Source organism: Emydura macquarii, unplaced genomic scaffold, assembly GCF_026122565.2.
Source record: "Emydura macquarii macquarii isolate MOO-44397 ecotype Brisbane River unplaced genomic scaffold, CSIRO-AGI_Emac_v2 contig_3530, whole genome shotgun sequence".
NCBI lineage: Eukaryota > Metazoa > Chordata > Testudines > Chelidae > Emydura > Emydura macquarii.
The window spans coordinates 7,248,922-7,274,569 of record NW_027133667.1 but is presented as its reverse complement, the minus strand read 5'-3'; the positions used below and the strand labels follow the sequence as shown (position 1 = coordinate 7,274,569).

General features: G+C 41.8%; 1 protein-coding gene across 7 annotated transcripts in view; it reads left to right on the top strand.

Annotated features, from left to right (window-relative positions):
- Positions 1–25,648, top strand: part of BICD1 (BICD cargo adaptor 1) — a 252,087-nt gene that overhangs the window by 185,427 nt on the left and 41,012 nt on the right. For 4 of the 7 annotated variants that reach the window (XM_067536143.1, XM_067536148.1, XM_067536144.1 and 1 more), the window contains 2 exons: positions 15,150–15,301; positions 24,828–25,145. In XM_067536143.1, coding sequence (XP_067392244.1) covers positions 15,150–15,301; positions 24,828–25,145 — 470 coding nt within the window. The remainder of the gene's footprint in view (positions 1–15,149; positions 15,302–24,827; positions 25,146–25,648) is intronic. The other 3 variants (XM_067536147.1, XM_067536149.1, XM_067536146.1) reach the window with 1 other exon arrangement.

Below are 25,648 nucleotides of genomic sequence, written 5' to 3'. Positions count from 1 at the left end.
GGTGGTATGGGAGGGGTCCTCACAGACTGAAATATTTTCAAAGGGGTCCCAGAAAAAAAAGTTTGAGAACCTCTGGATTAGCTGATTAGGAGTTGTAATTCGAGCTGTTGCATCTCCACTGCATTACTAGTCAATTACACCTCACTAACAGTCCAGCTATCTCCTAGATCAAGCTTAAAATACCACTTAAGTCAAGCTAGAGATTTGTGTGTGCATGGATGGGAGTCAAGTTAGGGGTGACACTCAAGACACACCGTCAGATAGTCTCCTAGGGCTAGGGAGACCAGATAACAAGTGTGAAAAATCAGGACGGGGTGGGGAGTAATAGGCGCCTATATAAGAAAAAGCCCTGAATATCGGGACTGTCCCTATAAAATCATGACATCCGATCACCCTACCTAGGGCTCTCTGTATTATGTCAGGGGGCACAGAGCTGCGTAGGACTGGGGGGGACACAAAGGTGGCACAAAGCCAACATAGACCCACCTCTCTCTGAGTTGGAAACACTGTGTTGTGCTTTTACAAAGATCAGCACATAATCTCACCCTTTCTGTCTAAGAGTATGTCTACATTGTGGAGTGAAGTTGATTTATTTTAAATCGACTTTCAGCGGCCAAATTTTAGAGATTGGAAGAGCGTGATCACACCATGCTCATTGCGTTGGGGAATTGCGTCCCCACTAGCCGTGCTTGGGTCGACAAGCAGAGGTGTGCACTGTGCGTAGCTATCCCACAGTGCAACTAGCTGCAGAGGCTTTTGGGAAGGTTGTCATCCTCCCATGATGCAACATACTCCCCCTCTCCCCCCCTTCTTGCCCCAGTCCAAAACAGATGATCTCCTTTTCGCTCCATTTTTTCGAACGCTTCAGTCTCTGCTGCACGCACGCCATTGCCTGAGAAGAATGGAGCCCACTCAGCTCTGCACTATTATTGTGAGCATCGCAAACATCTCTTGACTTATTCTGCAGTATTTTTAGGGGCGAGAAAGGAGCCACAGTGCTGAAAATTGCGATGTTACTGAGGCCGCCTTGCTACAAGCTATAGAACAAAACAATTCCCGTTTGCTGCAGGCTGTCACGCACCATCTGCAGTCGGTGGAGCGCTGCTTCTGGTCCCGGAAAACAAGCAGTGACTGGTGTGATCGTATCATTATGAAGGTGTGGGATGATGAGCAGTGGCTGCAGAACTTTCAAATGCAAAAGGCCATTTTCTTTTAACTTTGCAGCAAGCTCTCCCCAGCCCTGAAACAAATGAATACTCACCTGAGACCAGCTCTGACAGTGGAGAAAACAGTGGCCATCGCTCTGTGGAAGCTAGAAAAGCGAGACTGCTACCGGTCAGCTGGGAATCACTTTGGAGTCAGTAAATCCACCATGGGAGCAGCTGTGATTCAAGTGTGCCAGGCCATTAATAGACTTCTGCTAAGAAGGGTGGTGACTTTGGGAAATGTGGAGGACATGATGAAAGGCTTTTCCGCAGTGGGGTTCCCAAACTGTGGGAGGGAGATAAATGGCACACACATGCCTATCTTAGCCTTGGACCACCTTGACACAGAGAACGTAAATCGAAAGGGATACTTGTCAATGGTGTTGCAGGCCCTTGTGGATCACAGTGGATGCCTCACCGACATCAGTGTGGGGTGGTCAGGAAAGATGCATGACATGCGCATCTTTAGGAACTAAGGTCTGCTTAAAAGATGCAGGAGGGCACTTTCTTCCCTGACCATAAAATAAATATTGGGGATATTGAAATGCCAATAGTGATCCTGGGTGATCCTGCCTACCCTTGCTCCCCTGGCTAATGAAGCCCTACACCGGGCACCTGGACAGCAACAAGGAGTGTTTCAATAATAGGCTCAGCAAGTGCAGAATGGTGGTGGAATGTGCATTTGGACATTTAAAAGCACGCTGGTGAAGTCTGCTCTATAGGCTAGACCTCATTGAAAAAAAATCCCAATAGTTATCTCTGCCTGCTGTGTGCTCCATAATATCTGTGAAACAAAGAGGGAGAAGTTCCAATTGGGTTGGGTTGTGGAGGCAGATAGGCTGGCCACAAATTTTGAGCAGCCAGATGCCACTGGAACACTGAGAGCCAATCGCGGAGCACTGCGCCTCAGGGAAGCATTGAAAAACTGCTTTTGCAACTAGACACAACTGTAATGTGCATTGCTTATCTATGCTGTGCTTTCACTTCGCATCTCCTACCCATCCCCCACTGAGACAGTTCCCCCCCGCCCCTCACCCACCATTCCAGTCCCCCCTCCTTCCACATCCATTTATTCCCTTCTTATCAATAAACAAACAGTATTGAAATGTGAAGCGGTATGTTTTCCCCCCACAACCTTCCCCCCTCCCGATCCATCCCCCCCACTTTTCCTTCCCTTTATTCCCTTTTTATCAATAAATAAATAAAGAGCAATGAATTGTAAAACAGTACTTTCTTTATTGTAATCCTTCACGGGGGGAAAATGGAATAGAATTCAATTTTCAATATGCATTTTGTAGAGCCAGGGGTACAGAGCCCATTTTGGTTGTGCACACAGGAAAGACTCTCACATCCGCACTCCTTAAAGGGGCCATTGCCTCTTCCTGCTTGCCTCAACTGGCGAGAAGTGCAGCACATACTGCACTCTGCTCAACCTCCTCCTAGACCACTTTGCGATGAGGGCTAGGAAAGACTGTATTAGCTCAGACTCCCTCTGCAGCCCTTGCAAAACTCTATCTTGCCGCTGAGCTTCCTGAAGCTCAACCAGATGCCTCAACATGTGTGACTGATCCTGCATTATACTCAGCATCTCTTCTTGTGTTGAATGCTCATACTCCTGTGTTGCCTTCCTGTTGTCCATGTCCAGTTTGTCAGATAATGAAATCCTCCACGCTCTTAGCTCTGTGTCAGCAGCTGCGGAGGCATTCATTAGCTCATTAAATATGTCATCCTGGTTTTTTTTTTTCCGCTTTCTTATCTGCGACAGGCGCTCCACAGGAGTATGAGACGGTGATGTGTTGAAGGCCATGTTGTCCACTGTGAGGGAAGCAAAGCACAAGGTACCCATTGTTAACTCATCCCATGGATGAAAAGCAATGTCACAATGTAAAAATAAGTCCCCTGAACAATCCCAAGAGAAAGCTACAACCAAATTCCATTGCCTGACTATTACAGGGATCAGAGTGCTGTTCCAGCTATGGTAAGAAAGGGGCGAGTGCATCTGTGTTAGTGAAATCCCCAGGGCCCATGCTGCACAGGTCCATGCTCCCTAGAGCAGCATGGATGTGGGGCTCCCAATTGATCAGGCTTTTAACAGGCAGAAGAAAAGGGTGAGGGGTTGGTACGGGATAACAGTCTCTGGAGTAAAAAAATGGGAACCCATTTGCGGATGGCCAAGGGCCATAGCAACAACGTCCTGCTTAGGGACTTGCGGTGTGCTAAACCAAGAAACCATCCCCAGCTGTGCAATAACATGCACTTTAAAAAAGTTTCTTGGTCACCTATTGTAAATGTGCGCCATCTTCCCTAGGTAACCATGAGTGATATAAGCCTGCTGAGGGTCACAGAGGTGGAAAGGGAGGATTTGCTGCAAGCATCTAGCTACAGGCCTGAACCTTATGCTGCTATGCTGTATTCCGTGATGATGCCTGCACAATTAATAACAGAATGGTGGAGGAAAGTGTCCTATCATGGTGGAAGAAATAAGGCTGCCCTCCCAAGAAACTTCCTCCAAAGGATTGCAGAGTACCTGCATGAAAGCTTCCTGAAGATATGCATGGAGGATACTAGGAGCATCCCTGTGTATATAAATAATCTTTTCCGGGGTGAACCCAGTGCTTGATCACACCAAGTACGAGGAAGCACAGCCCCACCACCACACACACCGCTTTTTCTCACTGGAACAAGATTCTGGACAGGGGATATAACCAAAGACATGCAATTTGCATACATACTCACCAGATGTGCCTTCCCTGGCATCCTGGTCAGACACAGTTTCCTTCATCTGGGTGGGCTGCTCCTGTGTTGCAAACAGCTTCTGGCTTTCAGGGAGAAGGGATACCCCACTCACCTGCCCTCTGTTCTCCTCCTCATCCTCTACCTCCTCCTCATCCATGGACTCATTCTCATTCATCCTGGCTTCAGATTCCCCCGAGGTATCAACGCTGTGTGGTGGCATAGTGGTGAGTCTCCACCGAGAATCGCATGCAGCTCCTCGTAAAAGTGGCATGTTTGGGCGAGGAGCCAGAACGGCTATTAGCTTCCCTAGTTTTCTGATAAGCCTGCCTCAGCTCTTTGATCTTAACGCAGCACTGCTGTGCATCCCTGTTGTGCCTCTTCTCCAACATGCCATGAGATATCTTCTCGTAGTTATCCAAATTTCTTTTGCTGGCTTGGAGCTGAGCCAGAACAGACTCTTTGCCCCACAGACCAATGAGATCCACGACTTTAGGTCGGCTCTAGGCTGGAGTACGTTTGGGGCATGCAGTCACCATGATCAGCTGTGCTGGCAAGCTCTCTCCATGCTGACCAAACAGGAATGGCAATTCAAAATTTTCTGGGGCTTGTGGGGAGGAGCTATTTCCTGTTTATGTGGCCACAGTGCAGCAGAGTGCAAATGTGCAGAGCGGTGAGAACAAAGCATTATGCAATACCTTCCGGAGGCCAATGACATTGATTTACGTTGCGCTCTGCCTACACTGATGCTCATTTGACCCACTGAATTCGACTTCAGCGCTACGCTACTTGCAGAGGTTGTTTTATTAAGTCGAATTTTACCGCAATTTAGGTTGGCAGAACTGACATGCCAGTGGAGACGCATATTTTAGGGGGTTGATGTAAGTGGCATTACATCGACCTCCATTGTCAGTGTAGACCAGGCCTAAGAAAGCAGTCAAGACCCATCACATCCCTTGCTCTTTGGTTCTTGCTACATTGACCTTGATATTCTAAATAATGTCTAAAAGACTTTTGAGAAATGGTATAACTGTTTTTTAAAATGCTCGTTGTTATTTTATTATTTTTGTGATTATTTTTCTTTGATTTTTCATAAAGAAACAGACAATGAAAAGTACAAAAAGGGTAAATGACTTACAGCTTGTCTCCAAATACAGCACGCTTCATGGGATCTCCAATACAATTATGCAAGTATGCAATTTTACAACTAAACAGTCAAAACAATGAAAAATTTTGCTTTCTTGATAATGTCTTCTGGTCAGGAACAATGGACATAATACTAAAAAAGGGAACCATTAAATGAATGCCAAAAAGTTAGATAAAGAGTGTTTTTATGAAAACATACCTTTTTAAGAGGAGCGTATTACTCTCTTACCATTCAACTCAAGGAAAGACTCCTTAGGAAAAAATATCCAGGATAATGTTTTGGTGGTACTGCTTAGGTAATGACATTACACAATAAACCTAGGAAACATGGGTGCTATCTAGTGGCCACCAAGTAGTATTGTAACTTCATACTGAAAAAGAAAACTGTTTCATGTTGCTAAAAGAAACAGTACAACGAAGTGTTTCGCTAACATTTTCTGCTAAGTTGCTAAGAAGCTCCTTGAAAAAAAATGTAAACAGTACCGCTGCCTCTTAACTTGAATTGTGCTTAATTCTCTTCAATGTACAGTAACTGATCTGACTGCAGGAAAACAATCAAGAAATCTACAGTCCTCTTTACTCAAAAGCCTCAAAATAGCCTTCAAAAGCCTCAAACAGGATTAGAGTCCCATCGTACTAAACAATATACTAACTTAGAGGAAGACATAGTGTCTGCCCCCAAAGTACCTGCTGCCTAAAATATTCAGATTAAAAAAAACAACAGAAAAAGGGTGGCAAAAATGGGTACATTTTACAAGCAAATTGATCAAGATGACAATGATGAGCTCACCTTTTGTTAGTTCCTTTTTCGTTTTATTTTATGCATACATTTATTCAGAGCTTCGCTTATTGTATCAACACTGGTTTGGGAGCAAAACAAACAGAATCTTAAAAATGTTAAGCAATAGTAAAATAATGATACTAACCATAAGGATCACATCAAAATAGTGGTTCTGATCTTTGGTTTCAAATAATGTGTAGAAAATAAACCTGCCTACAATAGGGAAACTGAATAGTGTGAGAATGTCCTTAAAATTAATTAAAAATAAATATATACGAAAATAAAATCCCTTACTTCAGGCAAATATGGTAAACAGTATTCCCCACTAGGCTATTCAGTATCCATTTTACATCCGTGCTGGCTGCGGTCATGTTGCCTGTATCTTTGACAACTGAGACATCTCTTCAGACCTGAGACGCTGCAGGAATAACTTGAGGACCTAAAAAATCCCCCAAAGCCTGAGCCTTAAGCCAAAAGTTTGGAGTTAAGCAGGTATAGTAAAATGGAGATTTTGTACTTTGAATGTAAATGTAGATCATGATACTCAGTAGTCCTTGAAGTGCTATGTAACTAAAATAGCAGGCCCACGGTTTTACTTTTGTGTGTGTGAAAAATGAAGTAGTAACCATTTTAAGGTGTTTCATTGTTTTCAGCAACACTATTATCACTCAATTGTTTTGCTTCACACACTGTTACCATAAAGCAAGTGACAAGACATTTCTAAACACATAAAGTTGTCTTAAAACTTGAACATCTAAACTGTAAAGAGTAAAGAAAGCAAAGTTTGCATGTGGTTTTTAGCATTAAGGCCACAACTTTTGAGAGATTTGCATTTAGACCAAAAAAGGAGCTCTGTTATAAAATAAATAGACTGGGAGGAAAGAGGCTTCATAAAAGTCAACAAAGGTAATGCAAGGCATGCATGTTCAGATGCTCTGCTCAATTCCTTTGGTAGCCATTAGGTATATCTGCACGTTTTTGATAGAAGAATTTGTTTTCTATTGTCTTGTCTAGCTGCAAGCTATATTTTTCTTGGTTGTTTGCTTTGCCTTTGGCGCACTCGTGTTTGCTCATGTTTGTAGATGACTTTAAGAAGAGTTGCCTGTGAGACTACATAATTTACCTGTAAAAGCTTGTATGGAAAGCAGAGAAAGCTACCCAGGAATCTCCTAGAGGATTTGCAGTTTTTAACTTCATTCTATACCTACTTTTTTAGACTACACTGTACTGAGAAGAGAAAAATCTGAAGCTTTTGGTGTATTGGCTTCACATTTTTGAATGGCACTTCAGGAGGAGTTATAATAATTGACATTCATACAGTGCTTTTCACCCTATAAGATCCTAAAACTGGTTACAGACTTAAACTGAAATACAAACTAAATGTAGGGATCACATCAACCAGCAATGAAATTCAGACACTATTTGTGGAATGTAGGAGCTCTGTAGCAGCAGCAATTCAATACAGGATATGAGACACACAGAATACCACAGCCATCTATTTGTGGTACAGTTTGTTATCATGGTGGCAGCTAAAGAAAAAGATCCTTGAGAAATCATGTCAACTGAAGCAGAGAAGTACAGACTGTTTTAAGTCTGACAGTGTTTATCCTAGGGGGAGGGGAATGGCAGTGGGTAACAGTTCAGGAATGGCAGCTAACTGCTCTCCAGAATATTCTTGTACCAGCTCTGAGGAAATTAACACAGCCATGATTTACCAGATAGAAATCCCCCTTGTTATCTAGTCAGGCTGTGGAGGAATGTTTACATTCAAGATCATGCTTCTTTCCCTCATGGGTTTCTAAACTTGAAGCCTCTTGTGAGTCTTAGAAAATTCAACCATAAAAAGTAAAAGGGGAACTGTTTAGTTGAAGTCTAGAGAGCAGAGGAGTTATCAATGGTATACTGGAGAATCTTGAAAGTATTCAGGAATTGAATATCCCAGAATTCCTGAGTAGGCATAAGGTGTATGAAATATGTTAGATTAAAAACTGAGAAGTTTTTGTTCTCAGGTCTTCACTGCAGATCTATCTATCCTTTATATCTTGCACTCAGTTTTCATGATAAACACTGATGACTCTGTAATGAATCTGTTGCATATTCTGAACATGACCCCCATGTAAAAGTCCACTAGTGCCTCTGTAATGCATATCTTGTACTTGATCTCTGTACAAATCCGAGCTGAGATCTCTATTGTTGCATATTCTACACTTGATCCCTACAAAGAACTCTCATTCAAGTCAGAGGAATTTCTCTGCTCCAGGACTGAGTGCAGAATAATACAGTAGAGATCTGCACAGTGGGTCCATGAGGTAAAATATTACTTTGTTTCTTCTACTACTAAGTCAATTACCCCTTTTGCTGCATGTAAGACCACAGAACAGTATATGGCTGATGCTCATGGAGAATAGAAATAACAAACAATTATTTCATATTTTCTTACTCATGGAAACTGAGATCGTGTTTTATATTAAATCCCCAAACAAAAATGATGGTAAAATGGAGTAAAGGTTGAGAGTACACATTAGCAATTTCAAATAAACTGCATTATAGTGATGTCATGATCCCAAAACCAAGCAATATAAATCTAGAAAATAAGGTTAAAGGTTAAACTTCAAAGAAATAAGTAAGGTACCCAAACAACCTTATTTCTGCCCTGACTCACTCGCCAAACTTCCCATATATTTCAAGCTCACTGAAATATTGTACATAGAAATAAATAATTTGAAAACCTTTTTGGGGGGATTAATAGTAATTTTTCTCATTAGTCTTCATAACTGAAAACTACTTCTTCAGCAGAAAATTTAACACAGCCCTGTAGTGACACCTCAAAGAGGGAGGGAAGAGGAGAGAAAAAAAAATCTAACGTGTCTTTAAAAAACAGTTTAATCTAATCTATGTCCACAAAAGTTAAAATGTCTTAATCATAACTGTGGTTTTTACATTCTTTTTTTTTTTTTTTTTTTTTGGTCTGGGAGTTTCCTTGTTTTTTTCCTATTCAAATTATACATATGAACAGTGAACAAGAAGCTTAAAAAGAATGTTCTGATGTGATATTTTTATTGATTTAAAGATATGAAGTATCAACCTTAAATCACTTTTTAATTTTTAATTCTGATGCTCAGATTCTCTGCTGCACTCTGGCTGTGTTACCCTGCTTTGGAGGAGCACGAGTTGGTTAAACTGCTTTGTGCTGTGTGGAGACAGAGATATTCAGGCCCTTTGAGAATAACGAAGGAAAGAGAGAAAGGGAAAAGAGATCCTTATCAAAACGGCCACTAACTAGTGACAGTTGTTGTTTCTGTCCTATTAAGAACCATGGAAGAGAGCACACATTTTGAAAAAGGGCTTTTCTTTGCAGAGTTTTCAGTAATAAAACACTATTCTTCACCTTCTGCTGAGGGAGAGACTTTCAGTTATGAAGAATAGGAAAAAATACTGTTAATCCTAAAATAAATTATGCAAATGCAGTCAATGCACCCAATTTCACTGAATGTTAACTATATGGGAAGTTAATGTGTTATGGAAGTTAGTGTGTATGGGAAGTGTTATTCCATTACTGAGATCATTGGGGGCGAGGGGTAAGGCAAAGTCTAGCACTAGACGCTACATTTCTTTAATTCATTTTGATCTCTAAACAAATCAATAGGTTTACTCTCAGAAGATTCATTCTATATTCAAACAATAAGTGTGGTAAATTTGGGGAGGATAAGCAGCATTGTTCATACAACACAAAGAAGTTTGGATTCCTGCTTTAAGTGCAGAACAGAACTCAGCCTTAACTATGGAGTCACTGCTGGCACCTCCATAAGGCAGCCGTGGAATCTTCAAACAGCAGTGACCATTGGGCTAAATAACCTGCAGACGAGAACTCTTGACAGGTGTCCAGTCTCCCTCCTACCGCAGAGCCATTACCACCGAACAGTTAGATACAACAGGCATTAAAATTTAATTACAACTTGATTTCTTCAAATATAGCTTATACACAAATGTCAGTTAATTTTAATGATCTGGAAAGTTTGAAGTGTTCCATTTCCTCTGTGTGTGTGTGTGTGTGTGTGTGTGTGTGTGTGTGTGTGTGTGTGTGTGTGTGTGTGTGTGTGTGTGTGTGTGTGTGTGTGTGTGTGTGTGTGTACACACCTACACATAGCATTGGGTGTGTGCAGTTACTCAGGGCCTGTTGCTTCATGCCTGCCATTTGAACTGTTGTTATGTTTTGTTCAGAGTCTTGGTGACTTAACTGGTTGTTACATGTTTTCATTGACCGCCTATCTATGTATCTTGTTTCAATTTACTTGTGTTTTCTGATTGCTGTTCTGGAGTGCATCGGAACGTAACTCCAGCATTCTTTTACATTTTTCAATACCCATGTGCTCTTCATGTAATCTATGTAACATATCCTGATGTAACATTTTGGGAACTACCAGTCTGGTGCCCCTGAACAAGACCCCCTCTATTACTGACAGTTCTCCTTCAAACTGGTGATAAGAACTTGGCAGGTACCTTACAGGCCACCCTGCATTAATGGCTTGTATCACTTTTTGTAAAGTTTCATTTTGTGCTGTGGCATCAGCAATTACACTCGACATTCTTTCTGAAACTGGACATATTTTCTATAACAGGTTCACATGCACAGCGTCTGAGTCTGCGCTTGATTCCATTATAGTTCTATCACAGGCTCTTGACAGAATGTCCACCACCACTAAATCTTTCACAGGTTTGTATTCTAGTTTTAGGGTAGAATAGCTGCAATTTAAAGAATAATCTGTGTAATCTAGAAGGAGTCGGCTAATCCTTCTCTTGTTATTGCCACTAATGGTGCTTGTGGTCTGTTTCTGCTTACACTGGCTTCCATACAGGCATCCATGTATGACCTGTCCGTGCCTTGGGTCATTCATCTGAAAATGCCAAGGGCCGGGTAAGCTGCAAAAGGAGAGCAGATCCTCCCAAAACTGATGGCTAACACTGAAGTTAGATTCACCAACTGGTCATAAACAGTGCTCCTGATTCCCCACACTGGTTATCAAGACACCCCCCAAAAGAAATACACAGCCCCCTTTATTGCATTTCAGTCTTTGGCTCCCAGACAGCAACTAGGTCCAGTAAAGAGATAAGTTATTTAAAAACTCTATTCCCTTTACCAAAATGTTCTCCTGATCTCCAAAGGGTCATCCACATTATCAGATCAATATTGGTTTGGATCTTACCTAAATACCATGCTGTCAGCCAATCCTTTAGTAACTAAAACTAAAGGTTCATTATAAAAGAAAAGAAACAAACAAGAAGAGAGAGATTAAGTGGTCAAAGCAATCAGATACATACAAATGACTTCAAAGTCCATATATATCTTAGCAGAATTGTGAAGTTTTCAGGCTTGTATAGGTCCTCTGGAGTACATCCAGTACCTGGACAGGTCTCAGTCTGTTGTTTCACAGTTTCAGATGTAGAATAGTTGATCCAAAGATAGGAAGCAGGAATGAAGACAAGATGGAGATGTTGAAGCTGCATTTTATAGTTGCTGCTATGGGGCCTGTACTTCCTTTTTCCACAAACACAGCCACACAGTATATGGCATGGAAAAGCCTCAGAGTCCCCTGTCCATAGGCATGTTCCTACATGTCCTGATGACTCATAAGGTGTAGTCCCTGGGTTCTTTCCCTAGGCTTATTTATAGTTCAGCGGTTCCCAACCTTCGAGGGCCACAGATATTAACAAACAGATTTTAACAAACCTGGAGGGCCACCAGTCTCCACCAGCAGGCTTCCCAACCCCCACTGCAGCCAGATGGAAAGAGTTCAGTGAGGAGGCTGCCTCCTCGCTGATCTCCCAGCTTCCTGGCTGCAGCAGGGAAACCGCACCCATCCTGTAGCCCTGTGCGCTCCACCTGGGTCCCTAAGCAGTGGCTCCCTTCTGCAGTCCGGTGAACCAGAGATAAGTGCTCCCCTCCCTCTGGCTCCAGCAGGGACGCCAGCACCTAGGGACCCAGGCGGAGCACTTTGCCATGCTCCCTGCTACAGCCAGGGGAAGGGGAGCACTGAATCGCTTGTCCCTTTGGCTGCAGCAAGGAGCCTGCTCCAGTCTTGTAGCCCCGTGGAAACACGCTCCACCTGGGTCCTTAGGCAGTGGCTCCCTTTTGCAGCGAGTGGGAGCTGCAGGCCACTTTGAAAGCCCCCACGGGCCACTTTTAGACCCGAGGCCACAGGTTGGGAACCACTGGTATAGTTGATGGACCTTGATTGGCCCTCAAGCAGGCTGGCCAATGCTGAGGCTAATCTATTGCGGGTGTCACCCAATAGCATAACACAAGTTTTAGATACAGAAATATCACACACATTCATAGCTTACCATACAAAGATGAGACACACATATAGATGAGCTTATCATATTCAGTAAATCATAATTTTTCCATTGATACCTTACATGGCATATTTTGCAAGATTTGTTGTAATTTAGTAATGTCAATATTAATAATATTATAAATGGTCACTCCTAATCCAGACAGCATCAGAACCTTGTTCATTATTCTGTCTCTTTTCTTTCTGAGAAGGGTGAGAGCAGAGTGATTGACTGTTTTATTAATGACAACTAAATACTGAATGTTTTTGCCAGCTGCTGGAAACAGATGACCTCTGCTATATTCTGCCAAAATGCAGAATGGTATAACACTATACCAAAACATACTTTTGCCTCTTCATGTAGGTTCATTAACAGTAATGAAAGTTGTGTTCATATGAATGTATCTCTGAGTGTTTCCTCACCATGCCATGCAATGACTCCCACTTTGGTGTAGGAGAATGACCTGTTTAAAATGGCAGGTAATTTTATAGTGGCTTCTTAAACCTGGGTCTGTATTCTATGGTCATTAGCAATAGGAAAAGGATTAGTGCCGAGTGTACAGTAATTTGGAGAAAATTCTGATGTAATTATTTTAGTACCACAATTTATCACAGAACATCTTCCCCAGAAGCTAATGAATATAATTTTAATTTTAGTGTAGGGTTCTTCTTTGTTCTTTTTTTTTAAGAGACAATGAATCTGAAATCTAGTGAGTTTCAAAAAGATGACTTAAAAGTAGCTTCAGGCTTTACAGCCATTACCTTCTCCAGTGATGTTCCCATTCCCATGACAATTTTTGTGGTTTTACAATCATATTTTTCCTATTATTCTTTCCCCTATTAATATGTGAAAAACCCCACATAAATAACAGGGGAAACTGAGAGACTGTAGAGGAAACACCACCACTGACTATACAGTAAGTGAAGTGCTCTCAGGTGCGCAAAGTAAAAATACTGGAAAAATTTAGCAGAAAAAATGTTGCTTAATATATTTCAGTTGCAGTAATTTTGAGTCATTGAGTATTTTTGTAAAAATACTCAAATGTAATTTTCTTAAAGTTTTAAAAATTATTTTTATTGCTGTAAAATAGTAAAAACGGTAATGAATAAAACTGACAAACTACCGTAAGCAAATAACAAGGCATGACATTAACATGAAAATTAGATAGGTCAGGCAGGAAACAAGAAAAAAAAATGAGCAGGGGGAAAAAGGAAGAAATAGGCAGAATATACAGTAGTGTAACTTCATAACTTCTTCCATAGGTTTTCTCTTAAGTGAACATTATCATGTACATAATTGGTTGGTTATTAAAATTTTTTGTGAAATGGCAGAGTATAACTGCTGATTTATACAAAATCTTGATGTTTCAGGCCTATTAAATCCAATGATTTTTAAGTTGACTGTATCCGTGCAATCACATGGCTTCCCACTCTCTAAGGAAAATAATTTTTAAAACTTTTTAAAAACTTTTTTTAAAGTGTGTGTTGCATTAAAGCTCAAGGCTGAGATTTTTTTACTTGAGAGACAAAAATGGGTGAGGTCTTGTAATGGACCAACCTCTGTTGGTGGAAGTGATAAGGTTTTGAGCTTCACAGAGCTCTTCTTCAGATTGGAGAAGGAAATTAATGTGTCCAAGGTAAATACAAAGTGGGACAGATGGTTAATCATAAGAGGTTCACACTTGTTGTTTGAGATCACTCAAAGTGAAGTGGGTAATTGGCACCTCTGCTAGGACAATGAAGGATTAGTAGTCAGCATAGTGTTACAAATTGTTGTAATGAGCCATAAAACAACTGTCTCTGTTAAATCCATAGTTTTTAGTGTCCAGCAGTTATGAATTTAAGTTCCTAGACTTGTCTTTTAAAGGTGTTGTGTAGGTTTCCTTTGAGGACCGGAACGGAGAGGTCATTTATGGAGTAATCAGTTTGTGAAAAGTGTTCACCCACACTTTTCACTTCACTTCATGGGTGATAGTGGTTTTGTCTTTTATCATTTTTCGGTGAGAGTTCAATTGAGAATTGTTGGGGCATTTGATGCACTGAATGCAGTACACCACGTATTGTGATAAGTACTTATAGGACCCATGGATCTTGAAAGATGTGTTGTGTCGTCATCATAGCAGTGGAAATATGTTTGCAGGTTTTGCATCTGTTGCTCTGACTAGGGTCTTGTGCTGCTTTGAGTTGATGTGTCCTACTCTGTAGGAAGCTTGCGTCTGATGATGGGCTTGGTGAGTTTGTTAGGTTGTTTGAAGGCCAGAAGAGGGGATTAGAGAAAAAACTGTCAGGATGTGGTCCCCATCAAATATGGGATATAACTGTTTGATGATACCTTGTATGGGTTCTAGTATGGGATGACAAGAAGGGTTGTACAGACAGTGGGTTTTCTTTTTCTGTATTGAAGCAGGTTCTCCTCAGGTATTTGGGTGACCATTCCATGATGCGACCCACTTCTCTGGTAGGGTGTCTTTGTTTGGTGAAGGCTGTTTTGAGTGTGTTAAGGTGTGTATCCCAGATTTTCTCCTCAGAGCATAATCTGTGGTATCTGACTGCCTGGCTATAAATAACAGATTTATTGGTGCATCTGGGGTGGTTATTGAATCTGTGGTGGTAAGTGTGGTGATCTGTGGATTTCTTGTGTATATTTGTCTGTAGGGTTCCATTGTTAAAGCTGATTGTGGTGTCCAGGAGGTCGATGCTGGTGTGGGAATGTTTTAGAGAGAGTTTGATGGATGCGTGGTGGTTGTTGAAGTTGTGGTGGAAATCTGTGAGGGAGTTTAGGTCGTCTGCCCAGATGATGAAAGTATCGTCTGCGTATCTCAGGTTTATCATTGGTTTCGTGGTGCATTAACTTGTGAATGAAGGTGGAGGCCAGAAATAAAATCATAACCTGGCATCTTAGCTGTTATCAAATTCCTTTCTCAGAAGCATATATCCCTGTCTCTTTTTCAGACAGCTGAAGTAGCACTGGCCAATCTGAAGAATAAATATGAGAATGAAAAGTCAATGGTGACTGAAACCATGACCAAACTGCGAAATGAATTAAAGGCTTTGAAAGAAGATGCAGCAACCTTCTCATCCTTGAGAGCAATGTTTGCAACCAGGTAAGGGAAACTGCTTCATAGTCTTCTCACCTGCTCAGTAGTTGAAAGGCAAGCATATAATGTGAGTGAGAGAACAGTCTACCTACATGTTCTCGATGCGCTAATATGTGGATACAAAAACTACTTTCCTCAGTGGGAGAGACATGGTGGGAGAGATGTAATATCTTTTAGTGGACCAACTTCTGTAGGTGCCCGGAACAAGCTTTTGGATTTTTTGCAACGGCAGAGCTTTTGATGAAGGGGAATGAAGTTTATAATGCAGACTCTGCAACAGTGTCAAGTTTCCAAATGGCACCAGACCACATGCCGCTAAAAATAGTGCTTTTAAGTGGAAATGCCAGTACAGCTTTGAGTAAAGTGTTATAAATAATTATATTAGCGCCCTCTATATTTGGATTTATACCCTGTTTTTTGAAGTAGAAAATAAATGTTAGATTTATGTGGCTTTTGTTCATATTCAGAAAAGGTACACAGTGATTCTGCCATGTAAAAACCTTCACCTGGCTAAATTCCATCTTTGTTCTTGCCATCTGATGTATTACTTACCATAGAAAAAAACCTATAATTCCCCATCAGTAAGGCTCTACTCTGACCCAGCACTGATAATTGACAGATTACTGCAATTTCTCACTGCACTGTAAATTATTATTTGCTACAGCTCTTGCTATTTCATTTATTATCTTCTTGTTCATAGATTTAAAAACATCACACACTTTCAGCTGTGAATTTTTCAGTTCTTCCCAGAAAGATCATAATTAATCACATCTTATTTTTCTTGCTAAACCAGCTTCAGCTGGTTTCTTAAAGGTGACCTGCAAATAATTATTTTCAAAAGCGCCAACAGCTGCAGCAATATGTGTTGAATTCCCCAGGTAACCAAGGAAAGAGAGAGATTCAGCACTTTATGGGATTAAATCATCTATTTTCCCCCTCTATTCTGACACCACATTGACTGCAGGCTCCTGCAGTGCCCCATCATGCACTGGTCTAAGCATGTGACACGCACAGTTGCATACAGGAATTTTTCTGTAGTAACTAGGAGCCAGATCAGCAGCTGGTTTGAATGAATGTAGCTTTAATTACTTCACTGGTGTGTAGAGACTTTCTTCAGAAATACATGGATTTGTATAGATTTTAAAAATCCGTTTGTTAATCTTTTAAAAAGCACACTTTGTGAAGTATGGCATCAATGACATAAAAAAAAGACTGGGTATCATGTGAAGCATGAGCCAGCAAACTATGTGGCTGAACATTGCAAAGCCTGAAAAAGAAAATGGCGAGGTAACTTTAGATTGTTGGTGTAGTGAATGCACCTCTTTATCTCACTTGGGACACTGAGCATACATTTCTAAACTCTGCTGGATTTAGGGGATGATCCAAAGCGTATGGGAGACAATGGAAGTCTTTCTGCTGACTTCCCTGGGTTTTGAATAAGGCCCTTAAAGAATATAGATATTCCTGTAGGTCATCTTTTAAATACTGGTGGACCGTGAGAAATAAAGTGAGAACTGACAATCAGGATATCAACAAAAATAAGAGAAGGGGCAAGGTAGAGACTCTGGGACTTTCTTCCCCTTTTAGGATGTAGATGATTAAAATTGGTAAACTCATTTACCACTAAAGGGAGTTCCCCACTTAAATTTCCTGCTTATAGATAAGGGAATAAACCCCTATACTGTGATACGAATTACACCCTTTTGCATTAAGTTTCTGAGAATAGAATCATAGGAACATAAGACTGGAAGGGACCTCAAGAGGTCTTCTAGTCCTGTCCCCTGCACTCAAGGCAGAACTAAGTATTATCTAGACCAGCCCTGACAGGTGTTTGTCTAACCTGCTTGTTACTGGGCTGCCCTCTCTGGCCCGGTTGCTGGGGTCCTCCCTCGGGTTCTGTCTCCGGGGGAGGCCACAGCGGCTTCCTACACAAAGGGGAAATAGCTCGCTCTTGGCGAGCAAGTAGTCAATGGCTCCAACCCTTAGGCAGGGTGAGCAAACAGTTTCGCGCTCTGGGGAGCGGAAGGGAGCAGGAGGCTCTCTTCGGGGTGGTTAGGAAAAGGGGGGAGGGAAGGGGGACGCAGGCCCACCCATCTCCCCTGCGTCCCAGCCCAGGGCCCTAGCAGTGGCGAAGGCGTTTGCCACTGTGTCGGCGGGGCTCCTGCCGCAACACACGAACTAGGCCTCTGACAGCCACAGGCTCTGGCTGCCCCTCAGCTACTTTCTCCCAGTATCCCTGGTACCTGCCTCCTCAGTGTCGCTGGCGTACTCCATCCGGGGTAGGCCCGTCAGTCCCTCTTCGTCCATGGGTGGAAAGGTGGGGAGCTCCTCTTCGAGTGGCAGCTCCTCTAGGTCATTTGGTACGGGGAGGGGTCCGACTTCCAGAAGCTCCTCCAGGTTCTCTCTCAGCTCAGGGGGTTTGGCAGCCGGCAGCTCCTCCAGGTCCTGTCCGGCCTCGGGGAGTATTCTCCACCTGGGTTGCTCCGGGGCCTCTGCCCAGTCCCAGGGCTCTGGTGACTCGGTCCAGTCCCGGGGTCCGGGTACCTTGGCCCAGTCTCTCTGGCCGGGTTGTCTGGTCCAGCTTTGGGAAGGCCCTACCCAGTCTCCAGGCCCGGGTGGGGCCGGGGTTGGTCAGCGGCTGTGCTCCGGCTTAGGCCTCTGCCAGTGGGGCAGCACGTCTGTCTCCAGCGGTAGTCTCTCCCAGACTGAGCGCTGGGGCCGGGATTTTATACCGCCCCTTCCTGTGGAGGCTCCGCCCCGCGGCCGCTGATTGGGCTGGCCAGGCGGTTCTATCGTGGCCCGGTTCCCTTGTTGCCGGGCAGACCTAGCTGCTGGGCCTGACTGGGTCCATTCTGGCTGCTCGCGCCCTCCCTTGAGCTCTGGCTCTGGGGGAGGCCACAGCACCTTCCTACACTGCTCTTAAAAATCTCCAATGATGGAGAGTCTACAACATTTCTAGGCAATTTATTCCAGTGCTTAGGTACCCTGACAGTTAGGAAGTTTTTCCTAATGTGCAACCTAAACTGTCCCTGCTGTTTTTAAAGCCCACTGCTTTTTGTCCTATATTCAGAGGTTAACGAGAACATTTTTTCTCCCTCTTCCTTGAAACAACCTTTTATATACTTGAAAACTGTTATCACGCCTCCCCTCAGTCTTCTCTTTTCCAGACTAAACAAACCCAGTTTTTTCAATCTTCCCTCATAGGTCATGTTTTCTAGACCTTTAATCATTTTTGTTGTTCTTCTCTGGACTTTCTCCAATTTGTCCACATCTTTCCTGAACTGTGGTGCCCAGAACTGGACACAATACTCAGTTGAGGCCTAATCAGCGCAGAGTAGAGTGGAAAAATTACTCCTTGTGTCTTGCTTACAACACTCTTTCTAATTCATCCCAGAACGATGTATGTTTGCTTTTTTTGCAACAGTGTTACACTGTTGTCTCATATTTAGAAGGTTCTGATGGACATACTCTTCACACTTCCATTATTTTCAAGCATATTTGCTCCTCCCATTTACACCTAACATGCTAATATAGTTTTTGTGGGGCTTATTTTAGGACCATATACTCTTTAGGTTTTCCTGACATAGAGCACAGTATCAAGATGCATTAAGATGTGACTCAAAAACACTTGCACAGTTGAATGTGTAGACTATAGTTTTTGATATTGTCTCCACTTCACAAGTAACAGTACAAAAATATGTCAGTAGACCCGGAAATGAATAAGGTGGTCAAAAATTCCCGCTGGGAAAACAGGACACCGCACAGGGCCGGCCTGAGCCTCCCTCCCCACTGCATGCAGGGCCGGCCCCAGCCCTTGCCCTCCCTGCTGCCTGAGGTTCCGGCCACAGTCCCAGCCCTCTCCGCTGCCCGAGGCCAGGACCAGCCCCAGCCCTCCCTGCTGCCCAAGCCCCTGGGGCCAACCCCAACTCCCCCCCTCCCCCCCGAGGGCTATTTTGTGTAAAATCACATAGAGGACCTGATCTGGTAAGCAAGACCTGAGCACATTTACTGAATCGGGCCCCAGAGGCATGTTAGGTGGAAGAACACCTGTCTTCTCATGGTTTGTGCATCACTCTGGGGCTTAGGTGACTGGACACCTAGTGTGGGGCTGCAATGCTCATGTGCAGAAGCAGAAATATAGACACTTAGGGAACTTCTAGAACAAAAACTTAGGTGCTGAGCGAGATTAGGGATCGGAGGCCTCTGAGTAGGGGTTTTGTGAATCCCGTTAGGGCTTGATTCTGAGATTTAGGTGCCTAAAGTGGCAGTTAGGCCTTTAAGTCCTTTTGTGAATCTAGCCCCTTGTAACTAAACTCAGAAAGCTGTGAGACATGTTGTCAAAATTTCCCAACACCACACCCCACTCTCCATGTGAGAGTCTTTCTGAGGAACTGTGCAGTGTTTATTTAGATGGAACATCGCACCGGCTCTATATGGGTCACAGCAATTACATCTGCGTAGACCACAAGCTCCACAGATATCCTCATGCATACCATAAAGGGTAGAATTTCATTGGCCAATCAAACAACACTGCCTGTAGTAGTGCTTACTTAGTAGGCACTCCAAGACACTGTGTCCTTTCTAGAATGTTTTATCTACTTTTCCCGACCATGTCCTTTTTCTGTTTCAACAGGTACTATTCCATGTGTATGTATAATAGTACGTGTCGTCATAAGAGCACAATATTTTGTCCCAATTTTTTTGTTGATCTTGGACCCTTCTATGCCTTTTACCCTGGAAGGGCATGATAGGGGCTATTGTAATCAAGGGATGGTTTATCAAGGTCATATGCCTTTTATTGGCAGCTAGAATTTTCCTAATTGTATAGATTAAAAATAACAACATAATACCGATGACACAATTTCAGACAACTTTATTTGGAATTAGGCTCAAATGTCTGTTAGAGTTAATCAGAATCATAAGTAACATCACACAGTGATGTGCAGCAGTGTTTAAAAATTTCACTGCAGGAATAATAGAAGGCAGTGTTGGTTAAGGGTAGTGGCATTGATGTATTCAAAGGGGTTTGTGTAGTATTTTGTGGGCACAGTCATAAAAAGTCAGTGTGTTTTTTAAAAATTTCACTGCAGATCATATGTATCAGTGCATTCTTTTTGGTTCTGCTCTGCTGAAAATGTCCCCTCTCTTCTCCCTCCCCCAAAATCTAAGTGGTTTTACATTTAAGTTGCTTTTTCCAAATGCTCAAGTGTTAGAGCAAGTCAATGTCCTCAGTTATGAAGCACTGTTTGTCTAGATAAAAATTGCTAATCTAAGCAATGTACTGTGGGCATCCATTAAAGAAAAAAAAAATCTGTTTGCAAAATGGGAGAATGAGATTTTTCCAGTTGTGAATCTATCGTATCATAACCTTGAGGGTGAAAATTCAATTGTTTAGTCTGCTGTTAAAAAAGAAGTAGAGTGGTGCCTATGGCAACTCTGCATCACATGTTTCATGTTACTGAGTCTAACTTGCAGGAAGAGCATTTCCTGAAAGAAGTGATATTATAAATATGGATATGAAAATGATATTTTCCATATTATAGTATTTGCAGGGAGAGTATTTCTTCCTTTGTGAAGCACACTTTTCTGTTTTGTAGGGCTATTTTTGTATATTTGTTCTGGTGCTCAGCTGTAAAAATCAGATGTACAATATTTGTGGCAATGCAGCATTTTAAATTCACGTTTTCAAGGGGGAAACAGCAGTCCTGTTCCTCACAAGGATGCTAAAGGGGCAGATCCCCCATTTCCCTCCCTGCCAGGAGCACACACTCCCTACAACTCTAGATCTTCCCTCACCTCTCACCCTAAAATAGTTGCTATCTTGACCTTTGTGTGTATTTTTGCAAATGTCAGTTAAGGTTGGATGGACGATGTTAGTTGAGTGGGCAAATATTATATGGCAGTGGGGAGCAGATTGGATCTCCTAATTGGTCATCTCCAGACATTCTGATGTTTGGGTTTTGTAAAGGTGAAGAAGTTTTTTAAGTGTAATCATGTTTTGGACTCCATTAAAAGATGCTTTCAGCCATAATTCTTTTATAATGACATTTTTTTGTTTGTGAGTATTAATGGGGTGTTCACATTGAAGCTTATTCCTTAGTGGGAAGTGATCTGTTGTGGCCATGGACATAGATGGAACCCCACTGGCAGAGTTGAATTTGAATTCTTATTTAATGCCTGAATGAACAACAGCTGATCTAATCCACTGGCGACTGCTGTTGCCCACCAGAGACCACTTAGATCTGATCTCTAAACCATCCACTCAATCTGTTGCTCCTTTGTGTATCCCTAGACCTAATACAAGACACAATCCTTCTTTACTCCTCCTGAATGAGTGGAAGAGGGTCAGACAGACTCACACACATGGAGAGACCATAGTAATAGACTAAAGTCTTTTACCAAAAAAGAATCTTAATTTCTGCATGCCACAGCAGAGGATATGGTTGGAGGGAGTAGGAAAACAGGGTCTAGTGCTGAAGGAAGGGAGAAGAGATCTTTTAAAGCAGTCAAATATATCCTAAAGTATTCATAACGTTATTTTTACAATAACTAAATCTACATATATTTGCCTCCCAAGCCACACGTAGAGAGAAGCAAAAAGCGAGAATAAGAAATTTAGCTCCATTGAAACCTTGGGAAATAGTCACCTGATACTATTACATTCCTGGCATTGAACACAGTTACTTCATTCACCAGAGATCAGCAGTTTACTACTTGTGGTCCGCAGACCCCCGGGGATCCGCAGACTACGTCTATTATTTCCAAAGGGGTCTGCAGCTCCATTTGGAAATTTTTAGCGGTCCACAAATGAAAACAGGTTGGAAACCATTGCCATAGATCAGTGTGCCTGCCTATGACCAAAGTTTAAAAAATATTATACACTATAGACATGTACCAAGGGGAAAAGAGAGTTCCTGTAGGTGAACTAGATGAAAAAACTTCATTGAAGCAGAAGGGTATTATGGTTTTATGGCTAGAGCAGGGGACTAAGAGTCATGATTTCTGGGTTCTAGGCCTCACTCTGCCACTGACTTATGTGACTACAAGTCACATAAGGCTACATTGTTACTTGGACTGTGTGTGTTCATACAAGGGAGTAAGAGGAAGCCAAACAGAGGGAAAGTACCATGGCTGCAGCAGGTAGTTACCTCCTGTGAAAGGGAATAGCTTCCACCACTGTGGACTTCAAGGAGACTTGTAGCACTTCGGAGATTCAGCAGCCTCAAAAGCCAGTCATAACCTTTGACTTGACTGTTTTGTTGATAAGCTTAGCCTTTTACAACACTGGTTCTCAACAAAACACAAGAATCAATGAGCTGTGTGTCTTTGAGAAATTATGGCATACTTTGGGTGGTATTGTAGATCAAGTGACTTTAATAGCTTTGCAATGAACTGCCAAGAATATCTTATTGCTGTTATGAAAAGAAGTTTCTGATGTTCAGAAAATTAAGGATAAAAATCAGAAAACTGCTTTTATTAGGTCATCAGTGACATGCATATGAGGTCACTAACAACCAGTTGGAAAATTCTTAGTATTTCCAAACTTCTAAAGCCAATTTATGATGGTTTTCTATATGACAGTGAAAAGTGTGTTTGTCTGAACTGATTTTAATAACATACATCTTCATTAAGCCTTATGTTTAATTAATAAGTGCAGTTACACCGTTTTACAAGACATTTATGCAGTTGCAGAGCATGTATAAGCTAAGGCCTAATTTTATCCCAACAAGGAAACTGCATCATTGGCATATGAAAGCGAGGCAATCCATTCTATTGCTAGTGTTATACTGCAAGTGTTTGTGTTGTTGAATATAGTAGTTACATATTTTTATCGATTTCCCATTGAGGATTTAGTTAGAAATTAAAGTTTCTTTGTCTCTTCCTGGGTAAACTGAAGAGGAAAAGTGAAGAGGGGAGATACAAGATCTGTCAGATTCCAGTGAATAAATATTGAAATCTGAGATATCATGGGTATTACATCCATTCATATTTCAAATTGATTTAATTTCCAGGATGCTGACTTCACTCTAGTGGCCCTCTGAAACAGGTTCATTAAAACACCCATAAACATCAAACTGCTTCTAGCAGAGAGGGATGTGGAAGATGACTGTAAGCCAGCCAACATTTTGGCAATATCTGCTTTCCCCACGGCTTAAACAATCAAATGCAGTCATGCTTGTTAAAACTCTGGAGAAAGCAGATATTACTGAAGCTATGGCTGGCGTGCAGCCATTTTGTTTTCAATGAAAATTACTAAAATCACTTGAAAGGAGAGTACAATATGTGTATGGATTGAGTAAGAATTTTCCAAGACACAGTGTTCCTAGACCAAATGATTTCATCATTCAGTTAGCAAGAATTCAGAGGTATATTGTGAGTCAGACATTTTGAGAGGGAAAATAAAATGGTGGACTGGGTGCTTATTTCCTTTTTAATGGTGGTATTAGGGCTAAATTCTTCTCTGTTACACTGTTGTAAATCCATAATAACGTCATACACTTCAGCAGAGTTACTATGGGTGGCACTTAAATAAGATTTGGCCCTTAGTACAGAAGCGGTAGGATTCTGTTATTTAAATGCATCTTTTTTATTTTTTCGTGAATTCAAACATTTTTGTAATGAAATTTCTAACGTGGTGGGTGCATATTTTAATATTTTTTTAAAAGCATGTAGGAAGCACTTGATGTTGTTGCCAATGAGTAATGTCATCCCATTCTAGTTATCCATAGAGCAGTTTGACAGTGCACTTGGACTGCATCTAGTAAGCGTTCTAACTGGATAAGAGGCTCCACATTTCATAGAATTAAAGCTGTTTCACTCCAGCAACTGACTAATGCCATGACATAATCTCTTGGCCCCCTGTTAGCTTTAGAAATCCCTGTTGAAAGCCATATCAAGTCAGACTCATTTTTCATTTTCAAAGCATTTTATAAACATTGAGTGTATTACCTGGGGGATATGGTTTTACCTCAAACCTCTCAAAGACCAAATATGAGATGCAACAGGGGTCAAAGTCCCAAAGTGAGTGAGACATGGAGGACAACCCTCATGTATTACACAATCTATGCAATCTTGGGAATTGAATGAAAACATTCCTGCTCTTGTCATTTTGTTTTGTGTAATACTTTACTTTAGGAAGAATTTATTGTTTATGACTCCCTTCATGTTATGTAAATTATCAGTTTAATTTGCGCACATTACAATTGCGCTCAAAATTAGGATTGGTTCTAAGCCAAAACCCTAATTTAAAGTTAAACTCATGAGCTGGATCCGAAATCTGAAAAGTTATCATGGGCCGCACCGGTACTCTAGATCCAAATTCTCCTATTGAACCTGAGAGTTTGAAATCCAGACCTGAATCTAAATTTTCTCAGAGTAGTGGAGGGCAAGGTTGAGATTAGGCCTTTTCTAGAGATGAGTTTGAGCCATGAACTTGATCCAAATCTTGATCTGTGGTTCAGACTCATATCTGTTCTGCTCTATTTGGTTGTTAGAACACTTCCCTAAGTTTCCGTTCCATTTGTTTCTCCAGGTGTGATGAGTACGTCACACAATTGGACGAGATGCAAAGGCAGTTGGCAGCTGCAGAGGATGAGAAGAAGACCTTAAACTCTCTATTGCGGATGGCTATCCAGCAAAAACTTGCCCTCACCCAGCGACTGGAGGATTTAGAGTGCGATCATGAGCAGTCCCGACGCAGCAAAGGCAAGCTTGGAAAGAGCAAGGACAGCCGCTCTAAAGTAAGTGAGGAAGCATCAGCCACCGTGCCAACCATAGACACTTTCCTCCTGCATAGTCAGGGCCCACAGCAACCAAACTTACTGGTCAGCAGTGGCACTCAGAGGAAAAGGTATGCATGCAGTGATCTTTATAGTACAGTGCAGTGGCCAGACTTTAATTAAAGTCATTCACTGAATTGTAAATAGATTATTAAAATTATTATTAATTATTACTATTTATATTTTGGTTGGGGGGAGGGGAGGATAAAAATAGGGCTGACTGCAACTCAAAGCCTGGCTAAGTGTGTTTCTGATTCCATCTAACCATAATGTTATCTCCTCCTTTTTAATATAGTTTTAGACTATATTGTGTCTCTGTTTCAGTGCACATTGTATGTCTTTTTTAAATGAGTTAAGGTTTTGCACACAGCAAAATAACCTCCAGAAATTAAGAAGAAAGCTATGCTCTATGAGCATGTCAATGCTTTTTTAAAAACAAACAAAATCTTTCTGATATCCTATAGTGCTTGCCTCTGTCTCATCAGTGGGACAAAGATATGGATGTGTTCACTCGGATGAACTTTTCTGCATATTCAAAGGGAAAGGCTGCTGTTTATAACCTAAAGCAAATGTT